The sequence below is a fragment of the Trichosurus vulpecula genome, chromosome 5 (genome assembly GCF_011100635.1).
Source record: "Trichosurus vulpecula isolate mTriVul1 chromosome 5, mTriVul1.pri, whole genome shotgun sequence".
Classification (NCBI taxonomy): Eukaryota; Metazoa; Chordata; class Mammalia; order Diprotodontia; family Phalangeridae; genus Trichosurus; species Trichosurus vulpecula.
This window is the reverse complement of record NC_050577.1, coordinates 194,490,738-194,510,577: the sequence shown is the minus strand read 5'-3', so window position 1 is coordinate 194,510,577 and position 19,840 is coordinate 194,490,738. Positions and strand designations below refer to the sequence as shown.

General features: G+C 45.8%; 1 protein-coding gene across 2 annotated transcripts in view; it reads right to left on the bottom strand.

Annotated features, from left to right (window-relative positions):
- CLSTN3 (calsyntenin 3) overlaps positions 1 to 12,618 on the bottom strand; it is a 31,331-nt gene extending 18,713 nt beyond the window's left edge. Inside the window, exons 1-12 of one of the 2 annotated variants that reach the window (XM_036762055.1) lie at positions 12,276 to 12,618; positions 8,886 to 9,008; positions 8,208 to 8,403; positions 6,730 to 6,938; positions 6,165 to 6,314; positions 5,658 to 5,843; positions 4,864 to 5,145; positions 3,870 to 3,982; positions 2,540 to 2,702; positions 1,608 to 1,664; positions 723 to 880; positions 462 to 610 (exon numbers count right to left, since the gene is read on the bottom strand). In XM_036762055.1, coding sequence (XP_036617950.1) covers positions 462 to 610; positions 723 to 880; positions 1,608 to 1,664; positions 2,540 to 2,702; positions 3,870 to 3,982; positions 4,864 to 5,145; positions 5,658 to 5,843; positions 6,165 to 6,314; positions 6,730 to 6,938; positions 8,208 to 8,403; positions 8,886 to 9,008; positions 12,276 to 12,339 — 1,850 coding nt within the window. In that variant the 5' untranslated portion in view covers positions 12,340 to 12,618. Of the gene's footprint in view, positions 1 to 461; positions 611 to 722; positions 881 to 1,607; positions 1,665 to 2,539; positions 2,703 to 3,869; positions 3,983 to 4,863; positions 5,146 to 5,657; positions 5,844 to 6,164; positions 6,315 to 6,729; positions 6,939 to 8,207; positions 8,404 to 8,885; positions 9,039 to 12,275 lie in introns of both variants that reach the window. The other variant, XM_036762054.1, reaches the window with a different exon arrangement.
- Positions 12,619 to 19,840: the final 7,222 nt, after the last annotated feature.

The following is a 19,840-nucleotide window of genomic DNA, read 5'->3' as shown; positions in this document are numbered from 1 at the left end:
CTCCTAAAAAAAAATCAAGCTCAAAATGTTTCACCTATGGGTAAGCAGTCCCTCACATTGACTTGGTGAGGCAGGATTTGTAAGAATAAATGAGGAAAAAAAAAACCAGAGAGTGAAGTGCCTTGTGCTCAAGGTCACTCAATGGGTCAATCGATAGTCTGGCAGGACCAAGAGCTAGGTCTCCTAACTGAGCTCCATTTAATAGCACTACAGTGAATCATCCTTTTTTCTTTTCCTGCTTAGAGAAAGGAACAAAGAAATAAATGGAGACAGAGAAGGGAAGAGATTTCCCAAAAATGTCATTGAAATGGGAGCTTGATTCTGCCACTCACTATCTGTGTAACATTGGGCAAGTCATTTAACCTCTTGGGCCTGTTTTTTTTTGTCTCTAAAATGCAGAACTATGGCTTTCGTGAGGTCCTTTCTTACTCTAAAATTCTCTAATTCATCCCCACACTCACTTGACAGCAGTGGCAAGGCGCAGGGGCCGGACACCAGGTGTTGCAAAGCGCAGAGTGTTCATGTAAGCCACATGCTGCAGGGCGTGATTGAAGGTCTCCACGTCATCTCCCTCCAGGGTGAGTAGGGACTGCGAGGGATTCACGTGGACCTGGGCCCCAGACATAGACATAGCCGTGAGCAAGACCAGGGGCAGGAAAAGGAGGGGCCAGAGAGGGCAGGGGGCAGGAAGACATGCTAGGCAGGTAAAGGAAGGCCTGTACCTTCATGCCTTTGCCCAGGCTCTCGAAGTCCCTATAGTCCAGCCCCTCCCGACATGCATAGAGGCATTCGATAACCTCACGGCTCTCCAAGCGGCCTGAGCGCACGCTGAAACCAGCCAGGTAGCCATGGAAGTAGTGGTGAATCGGCAGAGGGTCTCCTAGGGCAGGAACATAGGAGCAGGAGCAGGAGATGAGGGAGATAAGAAGAAAGAGGGAAGAGAGAACAGGAAAGAAAGAAGGAGGGAGACAAAAGAAAAAGAGAAAAGGGCAAAATAGAGGAGAGAGAAGGGCAAAAGGAGGACATGGGAGAGGGAAGGAAGAAGGAAAAGGGATCAGGAAAAAGATGCAAAGATACAAGGGAAATAAAACTAGAAGGGAAAGGATAAACTCCTGAAGGCCAAAGGAGAAGCAACAGCACCAAATGACCAGTCCGGTGGAGCATGAACTGAAACAAGGAAATCAGACCAAGGAGAGAAGAGGAAAGGGGAGCCACACAGGAGTCTGAAGGAGTGGTCTGCCAAGACACAGTCCAGTTCCCAAGCCAGGCTGTACACCTTCCCTCCTACATGGCCTAGCGAGACTACTCAGAAGGATTGGGTGGGTCAGCTTCAGAAGATGCTCAGATATACCACCAACTCCTCCTCCTTCCTACCTCTGTCACCACCACCCCAGTCAATGTCAGGCTAATTAGAAGACCCCCTTACCTCATTCTATGGAAGTACACCACAGAAATTAACGGGCCCTGTACTGCTGTCTTTGCTTAGCTCATGGTCCCCTAAAGAGGGATGGAGTGGTACGTGATGGGGCTGGAGAGGGTATGGGGGAAGAAATACGCATCGTTCCAGTTCCCCAATGGAAACTGCTCTTTGCACAAACATACCATACCTTGGTTCACATCTGTGCTGTTGTCTCCCCCTTTTTCCTTCTCTTTGCTTTTTTCCTCTGCAAGGAAAAGAACCTGTGAGCTTGGGGTGGTAAGAGCAGATGAGCCAAAAGGAATGAAGGAGAGACCCTGCCCTTCTGCAACCAGAATCCTAGCCCCAAACATGTCTTACTTAGGATTCGCTGGACAGCTTCCAAACTGGACCCTCCTCCCACCAACTACTCAATACCAATCTCCCAGACCTCAGTGTGATCTGATGAAATTTCAAAGTGGTGCTCTGGAATCCATAGCCTCAAATAACAAAAGTGAAAGGAGAAAAGCTTTATGATGGTTTCTGAAGGGTTCTTCTCCAGAGGACATGATTCTCTTCTCCATCTCCACTAATGATGGAGCAAGGACCAAAGAGACAAAAATTACAGGAGTGAACCTATAATTAGGTGATTATTATCGGTGAGCCATTAGGAAGGTTTTTCTAGCAGTCTGAGATGCTGCCCAATTTCTATGGCTATGGAATCTCTTTCTCTCAAGCTCTTTAAATAAAGGAGATTTCTGTTTTTCTTTCTTTTTTTTTTTGAGGGGGGAAGGCAGGGCAATTGGGGTTAAGTGATTTGCCCAAGGTCACACAGCTAGGGAGTGTGTCATGCATCTCAGGCCGGATCTGAACTCAGGTCCTCCTGACTCCAGGGCCAGTGCTCTACTCACTGTGCCACCTAGCTGCCCCAATTTCTGTTTTTCTGAGCTCAGGATTTGCTTACTCTGATATAAGGGGATGCATGAGACACCTTCTACCAGTCTAGCAAGTATAGGCTACCGTTTCCCTATCAGTCACCCTCCTTTCCCTAACCCTAACTCACCAACCACTCCTTAGTGGTCCTCATCTTGGTTTTGTTCTTGAGTGGCTTCTGCATGGGGGTAAGAGTGGGGCAGGACTCACCAGTCCAGCAGGCCCCAATCATGAGGGCAGGCTCTTGCCGAGGTGGGTGGATGAGGCCGTTGTCATGGATGAGAGCAGGGTCAAAGGAGATTCCATCCACATAGAGTGTGACTGTGGGGAACTCAAGGTTCAGAGCATAGTGGTGCCACTCATCATCACAGACCTGGAAGGGGTTAACAGAGACAGGAGGGGAATTAAGGCAGGACCCAGGACCATCCTCCCCTAGTTAGTCACTAAGGAAGTCTCAATAGCAATAATCCCTGCCTCCTGGGTGAGGAGGGAGATGTTATTTTTCAACATCAGGATCCGCCTTCAAAGTAGGTGATAAAAAGAAAAAAATTCCATTACCCAGGTGTCACAGTGCTTGAATTTCTACCATTAGAGATTCCCTTCTTTTAAGTATTGCCCACTCCATGTATGTTTCTAAATATGGAAATATCCCTTAGAGTGAGCTCATTTTTCACATAAGAGTACTGGGCCATTGGGGTCTCAAAGGGCAGGGAAGAAGGATCAGGAAAATGGGAAAACCTAAAAGGCAAATTATCTCTTTCATACTTTTTCTGGGACTAACCCTGACTACATCTGGAGTCAGGAGGAGAGGCTGAGTAATGTAGAAAGGACAGAGAAGGCAATACAAAACTTTAGAGCAGGGGTGAGGAACCTGTTGCCTTAAGGCTACACGTGGCCTTCTAGATCCTTAAGTGTGGTCTTTGGAATGAATCTTTTCTGTAAAATTTGGATTCAGACAAAGGAGGAACCTAAGAAAGCTCTACATTATCCCAGGACTGAGAATCTAGTTCCTAGATTATCCAGACCTTTTGCTTCCCTTCTAATCTCTGCCCATTTTGCATGTGACCAGCCACTTGACTAGAGCATAAACAGGAAATATCAAAGGAGAAAAAAAATCAGATTCAGCTGCTTCTTGTGGTCAACTAGAGATAGGTTGGTTGAAAATGGCTCTTGGCTCTAATTAGCCTTCAGATTTATCCACAGATTTTTAAATTATACATGTTCTTTGTCACTTACAAGCATAGATAATCAAAGGTCAGCAGCGTGAGGACTATACATAGAAAAGAACTAAGAATAAGGCCTGTTTGAGGTTAATGGCAGTCTACTCCCTACTCCCTCTCAAAGGCTTTCTGTAGGAGTCAGGCTTTGCAAGAAGAAAAGAAGAAAAAAAAATGGTAGCTGTGGAGAAATTTCTATAAGCAGAAGACTCCACACTGGAAGAAATGAATGGGAAATAAGGGATGAAAAGCGTCTCTTCCCAGTATTTTTCCCATCCATCGAGTGTCTCCAGGAGTCTGAATTTTCCATCGTGCATCCTCACCTGCTCCAATTTCCAGAGGAACTTGACTGGACGGGCACTCTCCAGCAAAGGCCAGTAAAGGAAGGCAATTCGGCAGCCGTGGACTGTCAGCCAGTAGTGAGAGAAGCCATCCTCTGTGGGGATAGGTAGAGAGACAGAAATCAAACATCAAGACTTGGGACAAGAATAAATTAAGGCAGAAAGAGAGAGTAGACATTTGAGTCCTGTGTCAAGGTCAGGGACCAAGCTAAAAGAAGTGACTTGCCTAAGGTCCCACAGATAGAGAAAGAGTAGGAAGGTGGATGTAAATTCATGCCTAAAGATATCCCATTAGAGTGGGGGAAAGGGTGGAGTAGGCCCATACTGGGGGTGGGGGAGGGAATTAAGCGTGAAAGAGATAATGATATTCTGCTAGCTATCCATTCATTCACCCATTCAACTTTTATTGTTGTTATTTGGTTGGTTTTTCAGTTGTGTCTGATTCTTGGTGATGCCATTTGAGGTTTTCTTGGTAGAGATACTAGAATGGTTTGCCATTTCCTTCTCCAGCCCATTTTATAGATAAGGAAACTGAGACAATCAGGGTCAAGAAACTTGCCCAGGGTCACACAGCTAGTAAGTGTCTGAGGCTAGATTTGAACTCAGGAAGATGGGTCTTCCTGACTCCAGACCCGGTGCTCTATCTACTGTGCCACCAATTCAGCTAACATTAATTAAATGCCTGTTGTGTTTGGAATATTGGGCTAAGAATTGGTTTGGTACCAATGCATGATGAGGGTGAACATTCCAATGTATTGCAGGCATATTTGGTTCTCTACCTGGCCACATTTGTGGGTAGAGGTGGATTGTATATTTATTAAGCTGGAAGGGACCTGAAAAGTCATCTAGCCCAACCCTTTCATTTTATAGATGAGAAAACAGGCCCAGAAAGGCTCAGTGACTTCGACTTCACAACTAATTTACTGCAAAACAAGGTCTAGATCCTCAGCCTACTGCCTCTTGGTTTCATGCTCACCGTTCTGCACAGTGTTGCACACGATGGTTTCCTCCTCTTTCTTGCCCTTGCTAGGGGTCACTCCATGTTTCATCCAGAAGGATAAAGTGAAGTGGTCACTGAGGCCATCTTGGGAGCCAGATCCGACCCCACCCCCATTGCCTAGGGGGACCTGCACAGCCTGGGTCCCATTGAACCAGTAGATGAGGCTGCTGTCTTGACTGTAGTGCACTGAGAGCCCTGCTGTCCAATTAGCATTAGGGCCAGGCATAGGGAGCAGATCCACCTCCCCTGTGGCAGCACCTGTAGGGCATCCCCCCACCCCCAAGAAGACAGAATCATTAGAATCAAGATGTGGATTGAGTAGACCAAGGCAGTTGTTCTCAAAATGGGGGATGGAAAGAAGAAAACTTTGAAGTATCTTTTCCAGCTTGCCTTACAGAAGTCATCATGCTGCTCTTTTAAAACTCAGGTTGAGGCCAGCTGCACCAAGAAGCCTTCCCTGGCCTTCCCAGCTGACTCTCCAACCCCTGTTCACCCTCAATGCACTTCAGCCATTGTACTGTTGTGTTAGAATTGTTTCTGTTAATTATCTCTCCCATCTCAACTTTTTGGAAATGGGGAGAAAATCTAATAATCCAATCTTTCCTATACCCCAAGTACCTAAAAGCTATAAGTGGGTACTTAGCACATACTTACTGACCCCTAGATGGTACAAACAAGGATTCTTGGGAAGAGGGAGACAAGGTCAAGGGGTGCTGAGGAAGAGCAAAAAAGAACATGACTCAGGATTGGGGTAGAGAAGGGGGGCACACCACAGAGTTTTCGAAGGGCCCTTTCTGAATAGTTGTCTCGATCACAGCCTTTGGCCACATGACTGGTCTGCAGCTCAATGGTGGCCTGGATGTTCCACAGTGGCTCATCACAGGTTTCTAGGCGGATGCCAGGAAATAAGGCCAGGCTCCCGGCACCAGGGGCATACTCAATCCTTTTGCTCCAGCCTATAGGGAGTGGGGGGCAAAAGAAAAGAAAATAAGTCTTTTCACCCATATTTGCCATCCTATTTCCAATTCCCCACAACCATCTTCTCAGATTCCATGGAGTCTAGCTTAGTCCATGGCTGGTTTTCTCAGTCCATAGGTAATACTGCAAAATCCCAGTCTGTTGCCTTCTACACCTTTTGTCCCTCTACTTTGTCCCCCAAGCTGAATCATGTGAGCATCATGAAAGCCCAGAGATGGGCAAACAGAGCCAAATGTTAAGTTTACTTCATCCAGGTCAGGATGGGACCAAGGGATTAGGGTGAGGTCTGGGATGCTCACCTTGCCAGCTGGGCTTGCATGTGGGCTTCACCTGGATCTCTACTTCAGCATCGTCAGCTGCCCTCTTCTTCCCACAGTCATAGGCTGTCACTGTGAATTTATAGAGCCGCTCCCCACTGTATTGCAGTTTCTCCGTGTTCTCAATGTTCCCTAGAAGATAAGATGAGGGCCCAGAGCAAGTAAAGAAAGGCAGGAAAGAGGAAGGGAGAGAGGAAAAAGAAAGAGGGAGGAGAGCAAGAAAAAGGGGAAGGAGGAGAGGGAGGACAGTGAGAGAAGAGGAAAGGGGAGGGAGAAAGGGAAAGGAAGAGAGCAAGGGAAGGGAGAGAGAGAGGGAGAAAAGAGTGGAGAGAGCAGGAGAATAGAGGGAAGAAGGAAAGAGACAGAGACAGAGAGAGAAAAAGACAGAGAGATGGAGAGAACGCACAATGATGAAGAGTAAATTGGATAATAGGAAGTTGTCTAGGAAGATGTGGAACGGAGTAAGGGGTAAGCAAGGATTTGTGTTCCATTTGAGAGACTGGGGGACAAGAGTTACGAAAGAGGGTGGAACTGCGGATGAACTCACCATCATTGTCAATGAGGAAAGGAGTATTGGGGGTAAGAATCTCATAATAGCAGATCTGACTGTATTGTGGGGAGCAGTCACCATCAATTGCCTCCACTCTTAGAATTCGGTCATACAACTTCCCCTCTGTCACTGATGCCCGGTACAGCCGTTCCACGAATACTGGGGCAAACTCATTCACGTCATTTACCCTCACGTGCACAGTTGCCCTGTACAGATAAGGAGAAGAAGGTTAGCATTTTCTCAACATCCAGAGGGTTTAGACTGCAAAAGCTTGGGCCAGAGAGGGAGAATTCCAGAACAGAACCACATCGAAGCAGTCTCTGAGTCTGTGGAAGGACTATATTCCTTAGGTCCCCTTGCCTCAGTCCCCACCCAGCCCCTAAATGTCCTAGACTGAGCTATCATAGCCCTTAGTCAGACCCCATGGTAAAGAGCATGAGCCCAAAGGGAAGAGGTGCCCAAGGAAGGAAGTGAAGCACCCACCTCAGGGGAAGGGGTTAAATGGTTTCCTAAGAGATGATGTAGTTAGCTTTATAAGGGGATCATGGGGAATCTGGTCTCCTAATATGAGGCTGGGGATGCCAGACAGTGAACTGGAGAGCATTAAGAGTCCTCCTAAGGGTTCAAAGCATTTGTCCTCATGAAGAGTTGACAGCTAGGTGGCACAGTGGATAGAGCACTGGGCCTGAAGTCAGGAAGACTCATCAGACACTTAGTAGCTGAGTGACCCTGGGCAAGTCACTTAACCCTGTTTGCCCCAGTTTTCTCATCCATAAATTGAGCTGGAGAAGGAAATGGCAAACCACTCCAGTATCTGCCAAGAAAACTTCTAAGGGTATCATGAAGAGTCAGACACAACTGAACAACAAGAATTGACATCAAGTATTTGGGAAATGTGAGAAATGAAGCCAAGAGCAAAATCCAAAGTGAAAAAGTAAAACTAGGAGCAGCTGGATGGCACAGTGAATAGAGCACTGGCCCTGGAGTCGGGAGGGCCTGAGTTCAAATCTATCCTCAGGCACTTAATGTTTACTAGCTGTGTGACCCTGGACAAGTCACTTAATCTCTATTGCCTTGCCTTCCCGCCTCCAAAAAAAAAAGTAAAACTAGCTATAAAAAGTAATGGGGAATGCATGCAGCATTTACATATAAGGGGCATGTGCCATGTAATGTATGTGTCAAATGTTTGGGGAGAAAGAATGTTGTCTGTGTGGCATGTGTTACAGATCTGTGTGATTTGTATGGATGAAGTGTACAAATACAATCTATAGGACATGCGTACCTATGACAGGAAGCTTCTGAAGGGCATGGAGCAGCATGTATGACACTGAATGTTCTAATCGCCACCCATCAGTGTGGATATTGGACAGTCACTGAACAGACGTGCTATGGGAGTGTGCTGATATTAGTAAGGAATCAATATGACCTTAGGAGAAGGGACAGAAGAGGACTCTAGAAGTGAAAGACTCCCTCACTTGTGTGATTTCTTGGTATTGGCCCCATCTGGACCTTCGCCACAGTCATAGGCCTGAATGGTGAAGCTATGCTCCTTCTGAGCCTCACAGTCCACTGGTTCCTTGGCTCGGATCAACCCCTCTCCAGTCGCCTTGTCCAGGATAACAGCCTCAAAGGGAACCCCAGCCCCATGCAGTCGGAACCCACAGATTTCACCTGGTTGAACGAAGACCATATGATTCCCATCAGCTTCTTCTCTAGCTTCTCCTTTACCCCCACCTACAGTAACCCCTCCCATCTTCTGTTGTAACAGGACCTGACTCTCCTCCCAAACCTTCACAACCATCTCCCTTTCCCTCCCTGCGACCAGATCTATCTAGTTCTAGCCCTTTGCCCTCCCCATGTTAACAAGAACCCAGCCCCCTTCTTCCTGTGCTTCCGGAATGGAAATCCTGATAAGCCCTACTGAATTCAACCCCTGCCTATGTCTCTGAGCTCCCTTTTTCCTCCCTTATCCTCAGGTTCCCCTTTCCCTTGCCTCTATTCTGCCTTCCTGAAGTTTTTCGTATTCTCTTCCTTCTACTCCGTCTCTCCCTTCTTCCTCCCCATGCCTTCTAATTTCCTCCATATACATTCCTATGCCTGTTTCTCCTCTTCCTTGTCTCTGCATACCCCACCCCTGGTTTTCCCTCCATTACCAGCATAACGAAGAGGGGCATCCTTGTCCAGGGCAAAGAGTGGTGGATTGAGTAGGACGGTGTTGTCATTCTCCATGACAATGCCCTGATACTCTGCTTCGATCCATGGCTTGTGCTTGTTGGCTGACACCCCGGGGAACAGAGAGGAAGACCCTGTGAGTCAAGATCCCACTCTATGAACAACCCCTCTAGGCCCAGGCCTTGGCTACCCTCCCCCATCTTCTTCACCCACCCCTCCCCCACCTCCAGCTCCTTGCCTTTGTTATCCTCCCTCTAAACTTGCAAAGATAATCTTTTTTAGAGCTGGAAGGCTCTAAAAGGGGACCTTGGAGGCCACTTAATTTGACCTCCATCATTTTTCTCCTAAAAAAGCTAAAGCCCAGAGATGTTAACAGACTTACCCAAAGTCAAACAGGTAATTAGTAGCAAAGGCAGTATTCTAACCCTGGTCTTCTGCCCCCAAATCCAATGCTCTTTCCATTCTACTACATCCTGCTGGTAGGGCACCAGCCCAACCCCAGAGAATGGAATGAGGACATGACACAAGCTATGGAGGTGAAGGGCAGAACATATGGTCTGTTCCTTCTATTTCTGTGGCAACCAACTATACATAGGAGACCTAAGGTCTGCTCTGAATATCAGGGTCAAGAGAATGAGTGACTCATCTTGAAAAGGCACTTCAGGTCCTTGGGAGAGTGTCAGGGAGGGGGTAGGTGGGATAGGGAACACCAGGAATTGACCAGGAAAAAGCCCTGAAAAGAGGATAAGGAGAGATTGAGGTCATGGCAGAGATAGGGAGGGAGAGAAGAAAGGGTTAGAACCCCACTTCCTCTGAATTTCAATTTAAATTCCCTCATTTCTCACATCTTCCATCCCAGCCAACTCTCAATCCAGAACCATACCCTCAGGGGCAAGTAAAGGAATGGGGGAGGAAGAAAGAGATATAGGGCAAAGGGAGGGACACTCCATTGGAAAGATCAGGGATAGAGGAGAGAGATCAATGCCAATGATTGGACCCAATGGTGCCAGCATCCTAGAGAATTATTGAGCTGGCCTACATACATCACTAATCCTCCCTGCCCCCACTGCTAAACACACTCACTCAGTACACATCTGCCAGTCCCCAGAATTGTATCTCCTACAGCCTTTATAACTAATCCTTGCCTGGAGTTAGCATCTAAGGAACTTTAGCAAGCCTTGCTCCTACTGTTTTGTTTCTTATCCACATCCAAGATTTAATCTTCATTCTTTCTTGCTATCTGAGATCATTCCAAAAGGGGCACAGCTTCTCTCCCCATTTCCACCCAAAGGGCTCAGGGAACCCTCCCCCAATCCTCCCTCAAAGATCATGTTGGCTCTGAAGTGAGGGATTTAAGACACAAGATAGGCCATGTGGAGGAGCCATATCAGTGTCCCAATGAGCCCAAATTTCCCAGTAAGAAACTTGGTTTAGAATTTCACCTTCTGCCTCACTGCCCTTGCTTGCTACTCAACCAAAAAACTCCACTGGGGAATAGGCAGCTATATCTGTCTTGAGCCCTTCTTCACCACCAAATCCTAGGCTCTTAAGTTATATTAATGAAGACACAATTTCCTTTGTATGGGAGGGAGAGATGGGAGTCATGTCACCAAAGAACAATTGAGTCACTGAGAGGAAGCTTATCTCGGATGTCATATAGGGAATCTGCTGCTGAATCCAGAATTCCTGACTGCCAGGATTTTGAGGGGGCAAAGCAGTCACCTGAGAATGGAACTCTCATGTACTGGACTCTCAGCCCCTTGTGCATTGTAGACATCATGCCCCTCCCTGCTCCCCTCCACAGCTGAGGGATGAGCCACAAGATGGTGAACAGGATAGAAAAGGATGTGGCAGGACACCAAAAAGCTGAGGTTGAGGCAGGAGATACAAAGAGAAGAACACAAGCTATAGGCAAGACAGAGACAGAACACAAGATGGAGGGGGACAGGTGGAACAAGGGCAGCTTCTCTCCCTGGTTCTCCCCCTCAGCTGTGTCTCCCCTTCCTCCCCCCCCTTCCTTCCTCTCTCAGTTCTCACGCTCTCCTTCTCCCTCCTTTTTATCTATCTTCTCTCTCTTCCTTCCTCCAGGGTTCTTCTCCCTTCTCTTCTCTCCCTTCCCTGCTCCAATCTCTCCTCTTTCCTTCTTTCCTCCCTTCTCCTGTCCCCTCATTTCTCTCCTCCCCTTTCTTCTCTCCCCACCAGTTCTTCCCTTCCCTCTTTCTCCCCATTTCCTCTTCCCCTCTCTTCTCCCTCTCAGTTCCCTTCCCTTTTCTCCCCTGAATTCTCCCCTCCCCTTTTTTCCTCTCCTTTCTTCTCCCTCCCCCAGTTCTCCTCTCTCAGGTGTCACCTCCCTTCTTCCCCCCCACCCACTTCTCCCCTTCTCTTCACTTCTCACCTTCTCCCCAGTTCTTTTCCTCTTCTTTTCTCCTAGTTCTCCCTTTTCTTCTCATTCCCCAGGTTTTCTCCCCTCCCCTCCCCCCCAGTTCTTCTCACCCTGTATCTTTCCTTTCCTCTCTCCCTATCCTTCTTCTATGCCTCATCATCTCTGCTAAATGAGTGTCTTTCCCCTCTCTTCTCATTTCTTCTCTTTTCCCCTTATTTTTCTTCTCATCTCCCCCTCTATTTTCATCTCCCTTTCACCTCTGATAACTCTTTTCTCTCTTTTCCTTCCTCATATTTTTCTCCCACACCTGTTTCTCTCATCCTCTTCCTCCTACGTCTGTCTCTCCATTAGCTTTCTGCCCCAAACCTCACCCTCTTCCTCTTCTCTCTCTCTCTCTCTCCAGCTGAATTTATGAATTTATCACCTGCCCTTTTGCTAAAGGGCTCCTGGGCTCTGGTAACCCACAGCCCAGCTGTGTGCTGGCATTAGAACATATACACACATGAACATGCAAAAACATACGTGCTCTGAATGGCTGAACTACAGAGAATGGTTTCTCCCTGGGACTGTATAGAGCAAAATCAAACAAATTTGCCACACACTCACAGAAAATACACTCCCTTGAGAATTGTGTAGATATGAAGAAAGATATGTATCACCCCTCAGATACAACTTCTCCTGAGAGCTGAGAAACCAATGTGCAAACACAAGAAGAGACAAGCAATTAATATGGTGTGATCAGGAAAGAAAGGTGGGGAAGGACATTGGGCTCAAGAAGAGGGGAATTACCTGGGGGTAAAAAGAAGGGGAAGAGTGAGAAACACATGGGTGAAGAACATGTGAAGAAGCATGCAACACTGGGGAAAGGGATGGAGAGAGGGATGGATGGAAGGAAAGACACAAGTCATACTCAAAGAGCCTTAGTATCTCCTGCCCAACTCCCTATCCCCCTTCCCCCCTCCAGTGCCCACCCACCCCCGTCACTCACCTTTATTACAGAAGCTGGTGGGGAGCAGGGAGGTCAGAAGGAGGGGGAGCAACAAGGGGGCCATAGTGTGGGGCAGGGCAAGGCGAGTGCTCTCCCCTGGGAGCTTCTCTCCTTATTCCACCTTCAGGAAAGGATGCTGTGGGGAGGAGGGTCAAAGGATAAGCAAGGGAGTGACAATGAAGGGGAACCTCATGGATTAATCCGTCGGAGCAGACCAGGGCAGACCAACCCGTGTAGATAAGGTGGTGGGGGAGGGGGGCTAGCAATGGCTCTCTTTCCCTCCCGCTCCCCGGGTTTTCTCGATCCCTCACTCACTCCCACCCCATCCCTGCTACTGCAGAATGATGTCAGCATAGCCGGGTGGGGATTGATGGGACCTCTAGCCAATGGGGCGACTGGGGGGGCTGGTGCTGCAGGGAGGGAGGGGACCAATGGGACTGTGGTGCTGGTGCTGGAGAATGTGGTGGGGCTTTTTTTTCCCTGACTGCAATTTGGGGAGCAGGGGAACTGCAGGGGAAGCAGGAGAGCCATGGAATGAATGGAAAACCAGAGCAACGTGAGATGAAGGAGCTGTACAACAGGGGGTGGGGATGTGAACCTTTAGAAGATTGGGGAGAGAGCTGTCTCCTAAACATGGCCCCTCCTCTGCACCTATGCACTAGCCCCCCCTTTGCCCCAACTTTCCCAAAGTGATCCTTCAGCTTCTCCTATAAGCCACAGGGACTAAACCCATAGTCCCAACCAAGAAGACCTCAACATCCCAGCTCCCAGCCTAAAATATTCTAAGAGACATCCTGGGCTTCTCAGTATGAAAGCAGAGAGAACTCCAGGGTTAATGTAAGAAAACCAGTGTCCCCTTTCTTACATCCTCCTGCTGGGGCAATTCACCTGTAACACCTACAATCCACCCAGAATGTGGGGAAATTCATCCAGTGGACCAAAGATGGACACAGACACAAAGGCATCTATGGACATCAACATTTTTTTTCTGTCAAGGCTCCATACTAGTGCCTTACCATTACTTTCCCGACATTCAAAACCAAGCTAATACCGAGTCCTGCTTACTCCAGGACTTGGGAGTTTGGGAAAACGATATGTAAGAACTGAGGCTGGGACCCACAACAGAACCCACAGCTTAGATATAGGAAGAAGCCAAGAGAGATTCTAGGGGCAGAGATGTATAGACAAGGCCAGAAGAGGAAGGAGCCATTGCTGTGGGAGGGCTTTTTCCTGGTGGCAAAGGAGAAACCCTGTGTCCCAAGCCAGAAAGTTGAGGGTTCCTCTAAACACCCAGCCAGGCTCATCATTCTTCCAGGGCATTGGAGCTGTGGCCCAATTCCTCCTCAAGCTGCAGGTTTCTCCTTTAGGGTCCAGTGATTGTCACCACTCCTTACTCCTGGCCTCAACCCAATGGAAGGAGAATGCCATAGTGAGGGGGTGGTGTGTGGGGGAACGGATGCATGGAGTTCAATTCCCCTCAATGATAGCTGGCCAGCTGCCTGGCTGGCATCATCTTCTATCTTTTGATTCTCCTGGATCTGTGACTCAGTATTGGACTGTCAGGATCCTGTTAGCCCACATCCCAGTTGAATGCTGAGTGGTCCCATGAGATCCCTCTGCACTAGCCACCTACACCCAAGAATAGTTATTCTGCCTACAGAGAAGACATACTCAGCCTTCTGAAGCATTACTAGGAAGAAGTTCAGAGTCTTCCTACAAGGAAAGAAAAGGCCAGTTTTAAATCAGGAAAAATTCAGGTGCTCTACAACCAACACTAACACCCCAACCCCTATCTCCTTTTGCCTAATTCCTCAGGAAAAACTGAAGTCAACAACAACATGGCAAAATTCCCATTAGTCAATAAGTTATTGTATCTGAAGAACCTACTATGTAGTAGGCATGTTGCAATCCAGTCCCAATCCCAGTCATCTGGCTGACGCTAGCTTCTAGTTTACTTGTGCTTTCCTTTAGAAGAAATCTACTAGGAGACCCCAGCCTTCAACTTACCAGCCCTACTTATTTAGATAAGATACTTGCCATACTCCCATCTGTCTGTCTGTCTGGAATATGGGTTTTCCCCATCCTTCCTATTCCTTTTGCTTTACAATCTTTACCCCTTCTACACCTCCCTCCATCCTTTGTTCTCTTAGACTTTTTGATTACTTTACCAACCCCTTAGGGAACATTCCCCAGGTCTTCTTAATATTTGGATTGGGATGAGTAAATTCCTTTCAATTCTCTTCATGCCCTTGGCTGTTAGCACTGAAGCCATGCAGATTATCCTAGAGCTAGAGGGGCCAAATGGAACTATTGACCTATGTCCTGTATTCCTGTAGCTACATACAAATTGGTGCCTTCCTTCCATACTAATATTTGTAATTATTTGTAAATATTTGTAATACCTCTAAGTCACATAAAATACAAAGGAAATTTTTTTTATCAGGGCACACATAAACATTCATCAGCTACACAGTATATAACATCCATGTTACAGTTACATGTAGAAGCTGACACATTTCCTACAGAAACATAATATATAGCACATAGGCAAAATTGTATACTATAAACCAAATACATCAATCACATGCATTACATACCATGTAGCATATTACATAGCCAAGTGGCATCCTGCAGACCACATTCATAGGTCATATGCAATGCATAGCATACAGAGACAAATTACCTACTGGAGACCAAATATGAAGGTCAGCTGTGATATACAACATGTTACACTTTGAAGTTATATGCACTTCACCAAAGGGAATCATGTGACTATATGGATAACTTTCTCTACCATTATATCTAGAGTATCATAATTTATTCTGGTCACTGGCCAAATAGATGCCTCAGATATAGATGGTGCCTTAGATTGTAACCTGCTGTCCTGAGATCCAGTGACCTATAGAACTAGTCCTAGTCCGTGGATGACTCAGTCTCACTCCCTCTGATTTCAGTCACCCACAAAACAATTTTAATAGGAATTCTTTGGTGTCTTTGGGCCTCCACAGCTGGAATACATGGAGGAAAGGGGCAGCTCCTGAATTTAGCTCTTCCTGTCCCAGCAGAGGTTCGTCTTTGGCCAGGGAGGTCAATTGAATTTACTGACTCTCTTAAAGGTTCCAATGTGCATTTTATTCTTCACCTAAATGACAATTTGGATCCTTTCCCTATGAACCATTATCTGGCATGCAAGTTTTAAAGGCTAGCTGTTAGTTATATTCCCCAGGTAGTAATACAAATTGGTAGCAAAGCCCTTTGAACACTCCACAGGCACAGTCTCATGCTTCCTATTGACATCTGAAGCCAAATTTGGCCAGTAGCACATATTTCATAACAGCTCCAGAACTATCTCTTGGCCCAAGTGTCCAAAATCACCATGGTTATGTAGTAGTTTGCTTATGGTGGCACCAATTGTTTTCTTACATCCTGTGTTGAATCAGTCAACATTTGGTACAGTGCATAGTTCCAACATCTTCCATTCTCTCAGTAGTGAGGTGTCTTCTAGGGAATAATGCATGCATACTTAAGGGTCATGGCCTTATTTCTTGACCTGTATAATTTTCCAAAGACCTTCATTACATAGTTGCTCTTGTCCATCCAAGAATAACTGGAATAAAAAGAATTAGTACAATACCATGAAATTTATATTTACTGATTTCACACTTTCCAGAGGAAGTCCTAGCCATACATTTATGGATTAGTAGCATGTCACAGATCACCTTCACCCCTTCTATAGGCTCTATCATAACTTAGGACACATGAAACTATTAGCAATAGCTTCTATACAGATAGATAGGTAGACAGACAGATAGAAGGGCACAAAAGTCTTCTAAATTCAGAAAGAAATAAAAGGCTAAGGGGATATGTAGAGGAGAGAGGCTAAGGGAGGGATTTTAGGGTGGGAGGAGAAGACAAGGGAGAGATCTTTGGTCATGGATAGGTTACAGAATAGGAGAGCAAAGTAGCAGGTAAAAGTAAAGGAGTCAAAAGAGATAGGAAATAGGAGATACACACAAACATAAAATAAAGATCAAGAGTAGAATTTATTAGGAAAAAAAGTAGGGGCAGTAATTGTGATCTCAGACAAAGTTAAAAGATCAAGTGTGAAAAGTAGGGAAACTGTTAATCAGTACTGTTTTGGACTATTTAAAATAACTAGACAGTATAAGGTTGGAATGTTGCTGTAGTGTAGTAAATGATGAGCTGGTAGACTTAGAAAAATATGGAAAAGCTTGGAGCTAAGCCTCAAGTGTCTCCTTTCTCCCTTCTATCTTCCACATAGCTCCCAAAATGACTTTCTTAAGCAGTCATCAAACCATGTCATTCCCTTAACCAAATAAACTCCAAAGTTCCCCATTTCCTCAAAGATCAAATATAAACTTCTTTGGCTTTTAAGGTCACACTTTCCACAACCTGTCCCCAACCTCATTATATATTACTCTTCTTCCTGCATTCTAGCCAAATTGGCCTTTTCTCTGATCTTCTCTCAAAGCACTCCCCTTGCCTCAGTGCCTTTTCACTGTCTGTCCCCAACGCTCATCTCACCTCCACCTCATGAAATTCCTCACTTCCTTCAAGACAGCTCAATGACAGCTTCTGTACAAAGCCTTTTCTGATCTCCCCACCTGCTAGTGTCTTCCCTCCCTCACTATCTGGCATTTATTTTGTGAATGTCATCCATGGCTCAAAGTCTGCACAAAACTCTCTTGATTATACTCAATGATTCCTGCCTTTGTGAAGGGTGGAATCAGTGAGAACTGTATATACTGTAGAAATGGCATTTGGTGGGAAAGAAGCTATATATCCAAGCTATGTATCCAAGGCTTGACTCCCTCCCTACCAGATGCCAGTTCCACAAAGCTGATAGCAAGCAGAAACCAAAAAATGTATATAAATGAGAAATACAAACTAGACAATGAACTGAGTGAACAATTTCTTCCATTGGGAGCAAAATATCTCAGCTCAAAAAAGAGTAGTACCAAATCTCATCTAAGAGGAAATTCCCAAAGTCTCTAGCGTGGTAAGCTTAGGATAGGAGACATAAGTGAGGTTAGGCCTCCTCTACATGTCAGCTTCTTCCTAGAGTCTTTCTCTTCCTTCAGGGAGCTGAAGAGAATATAGAAACATATCTTCTCTCTCCAAGGTGGAAGCCAGAAGATCAGGATCTCTTGTCCCAAGCTTTTACCAACTCTGCCTCTCACCCAAACATGGGACATTGAATAATCAACATCCACTAATCAGGAAAGTCATGTGGGAATGGACTTTGAGGCAGGGATTACATATTTATTCTATAATAACATTACATATTGTTTCTCCTGATAGAATATAAGCTCCTTGAGAGCAAGCACTGTTTCATTTTCCTTTTTGTATCCTAGCAAATGGCCTGGCCTATAATAAATGCCTATTGATTAATTGGTTGACTGAGTAAAGTATCATGACCAGAAGTGCTGTATTTTCAGTGTATTGTCAAAAGCAGGTCCCTGGAAGCTCTCTAATAATCATATATGTTTCTCCGCATCAGTCCCCTACTGCCTTTATATCATATCACTGGTATGTTCCAACAAGATATTAAAGGCTTCCTTTTCTGGTGGGCAGAGATTTACTCCTGAGAAGGACAGGAACTTTCCATATTGAGTCTCATGTAGCAAAGTAGTTGGGCTGACAGTCAGACATCTTATAGTAGCTATTACCAGAGGAGGATCGTTGGTCGCTGGGGAAATCCCAAGTTTCCCAGTTACCCAGGCTCACACCTCTGTGTCATCCTTGACTCTTCACTCCTACTCATAACAAATCTCTTGCCAAATATTTGTTTTTACCTTTTGACATCTCTCATACATATCCCCTTCTATATACTTACATAGCCACCCAGTCTGGCACAGGCTCTCATCACCTGTGCCTTAACTATAGTAATACCCTTCTGGTTTGTTCCTTTGCCTCAAGTATCTCCCCTTTCCAAACCATTCTCCACTCAGCTGTCAGAGTTATATCCCTGAAGCACTGGGTCTAATCAGGTCTCTCTACTGCTCGACAAAGGCCAGTGGATTCCTGTTACTTTCAGGATCAATGACAACAACAGTAAAGAATTACTAAGCACTATGTGCCAGACACCATGCTAAGCACAGGGAAGACAAAGAAAGACAAAAACATAGCTCCTGTCATCAAGGAATTCACATCCTAGTGAGGGGGACAACATGCAAATAACTATGAACATGAAAGATATATACAGAGTAGATGGAAGGGAGTCTCAGAGGTGGAAAGGAAATGGAAGGGCTTCTATGGAAGGTGGAACGTGAACTGAGATCTGAAGGAAGTCAGGAGGCAGAGGTAAAGTGGAAGAGCATTCCAGGTTTGAGAGACAGCCAGTGAAAAGACACAGAATGGAGAGATAGAGTATTGTGTGCAAGGTTCAGCAAGAAGGCGAGTGTTCCTGGATGGTACAGTACTTTTGTTGGTGTTGTTAAGTAATTTCTCAGTCATGTCTGACTCTTCACAGCCCCATTTGGGGTTTTCTTGGCAGAGATACTGGAGTGGTTTGCCATTTCCTTCTCTGGCTCATTTTACAGATGAGGAACTGAGGCAAATGGGGTTAAGTGGCTTGCCCAGGGTCACACAGCTAGTAAGTGTCTGAGGATAGATTTGAACTTAGGAAGATGAGTCTTCCTGACTCCAGGCCCAGAGCTTTATGCACCATGGTGCCACCTAGCTGCCCCATGCTACCATACAGCAATATTGGCCTTGCTGACCCTTGCAAACAACACCCCATCTCCCAGCTTGGTCTTTTCACAGGCTGTCCCTCACACCTGAAATGCTCTCCCACTTTTGCCTCTGTCTTCTGACTTCCCTGGCTTCCTTCAGTTCTCACCTCAAATGTCACCTCCTCTAGGAGGCCATTTTAGCTCCACTCTACTGTTATGCCTTCTCTCTGAGATTCCCTCCCATCTACTCTGAATGTATCTTCTATATTCATAGTTGTTTACATGTTGTCTCTTTCGTTAGACTGTGAATTCCATGAAGGTGGGGACCATGTTTTTGCCTTTTTATCACCAGTAACTACCACAGTGCCTGGCACATAGTAAACGCTTAATAAATGCTTGTTGGTTGGCTGTTGATGATGGTGCTACTTCTGAATCATGAGCTGCTGAGGAAGTGTTATTCTTTGTCATCTTTACTCACTTCTCTCACCAGGAATTCTTTAAATCACCTCCCCATCAACATGACGGAGTTGTTTAATAACTAGTTTCCCAAACAGTCCCATTAACAGTTATCTCTTTGGGGATGCTAGAATGTATCACTGTTTCAGGCAGTTTACACAATACAGCTATGATGTCTTCATCCCTGTAGTTCTTAACCCATACATTACATTCTTCCAAAGTATCCATGCAATATCTTCATCATCTCAGTCAATAGATACCACCCAAACGAATAGTCTTTGAAGAGCATCGTATCCTGTTTAAAAAACAAAACATACAACAATTTTTCAACATCTGCATGGCCACAGTAATTTTATCTTCATGTGCAAATATGCAATATACAATAGCAGCGTAACAACATACACACACACACAC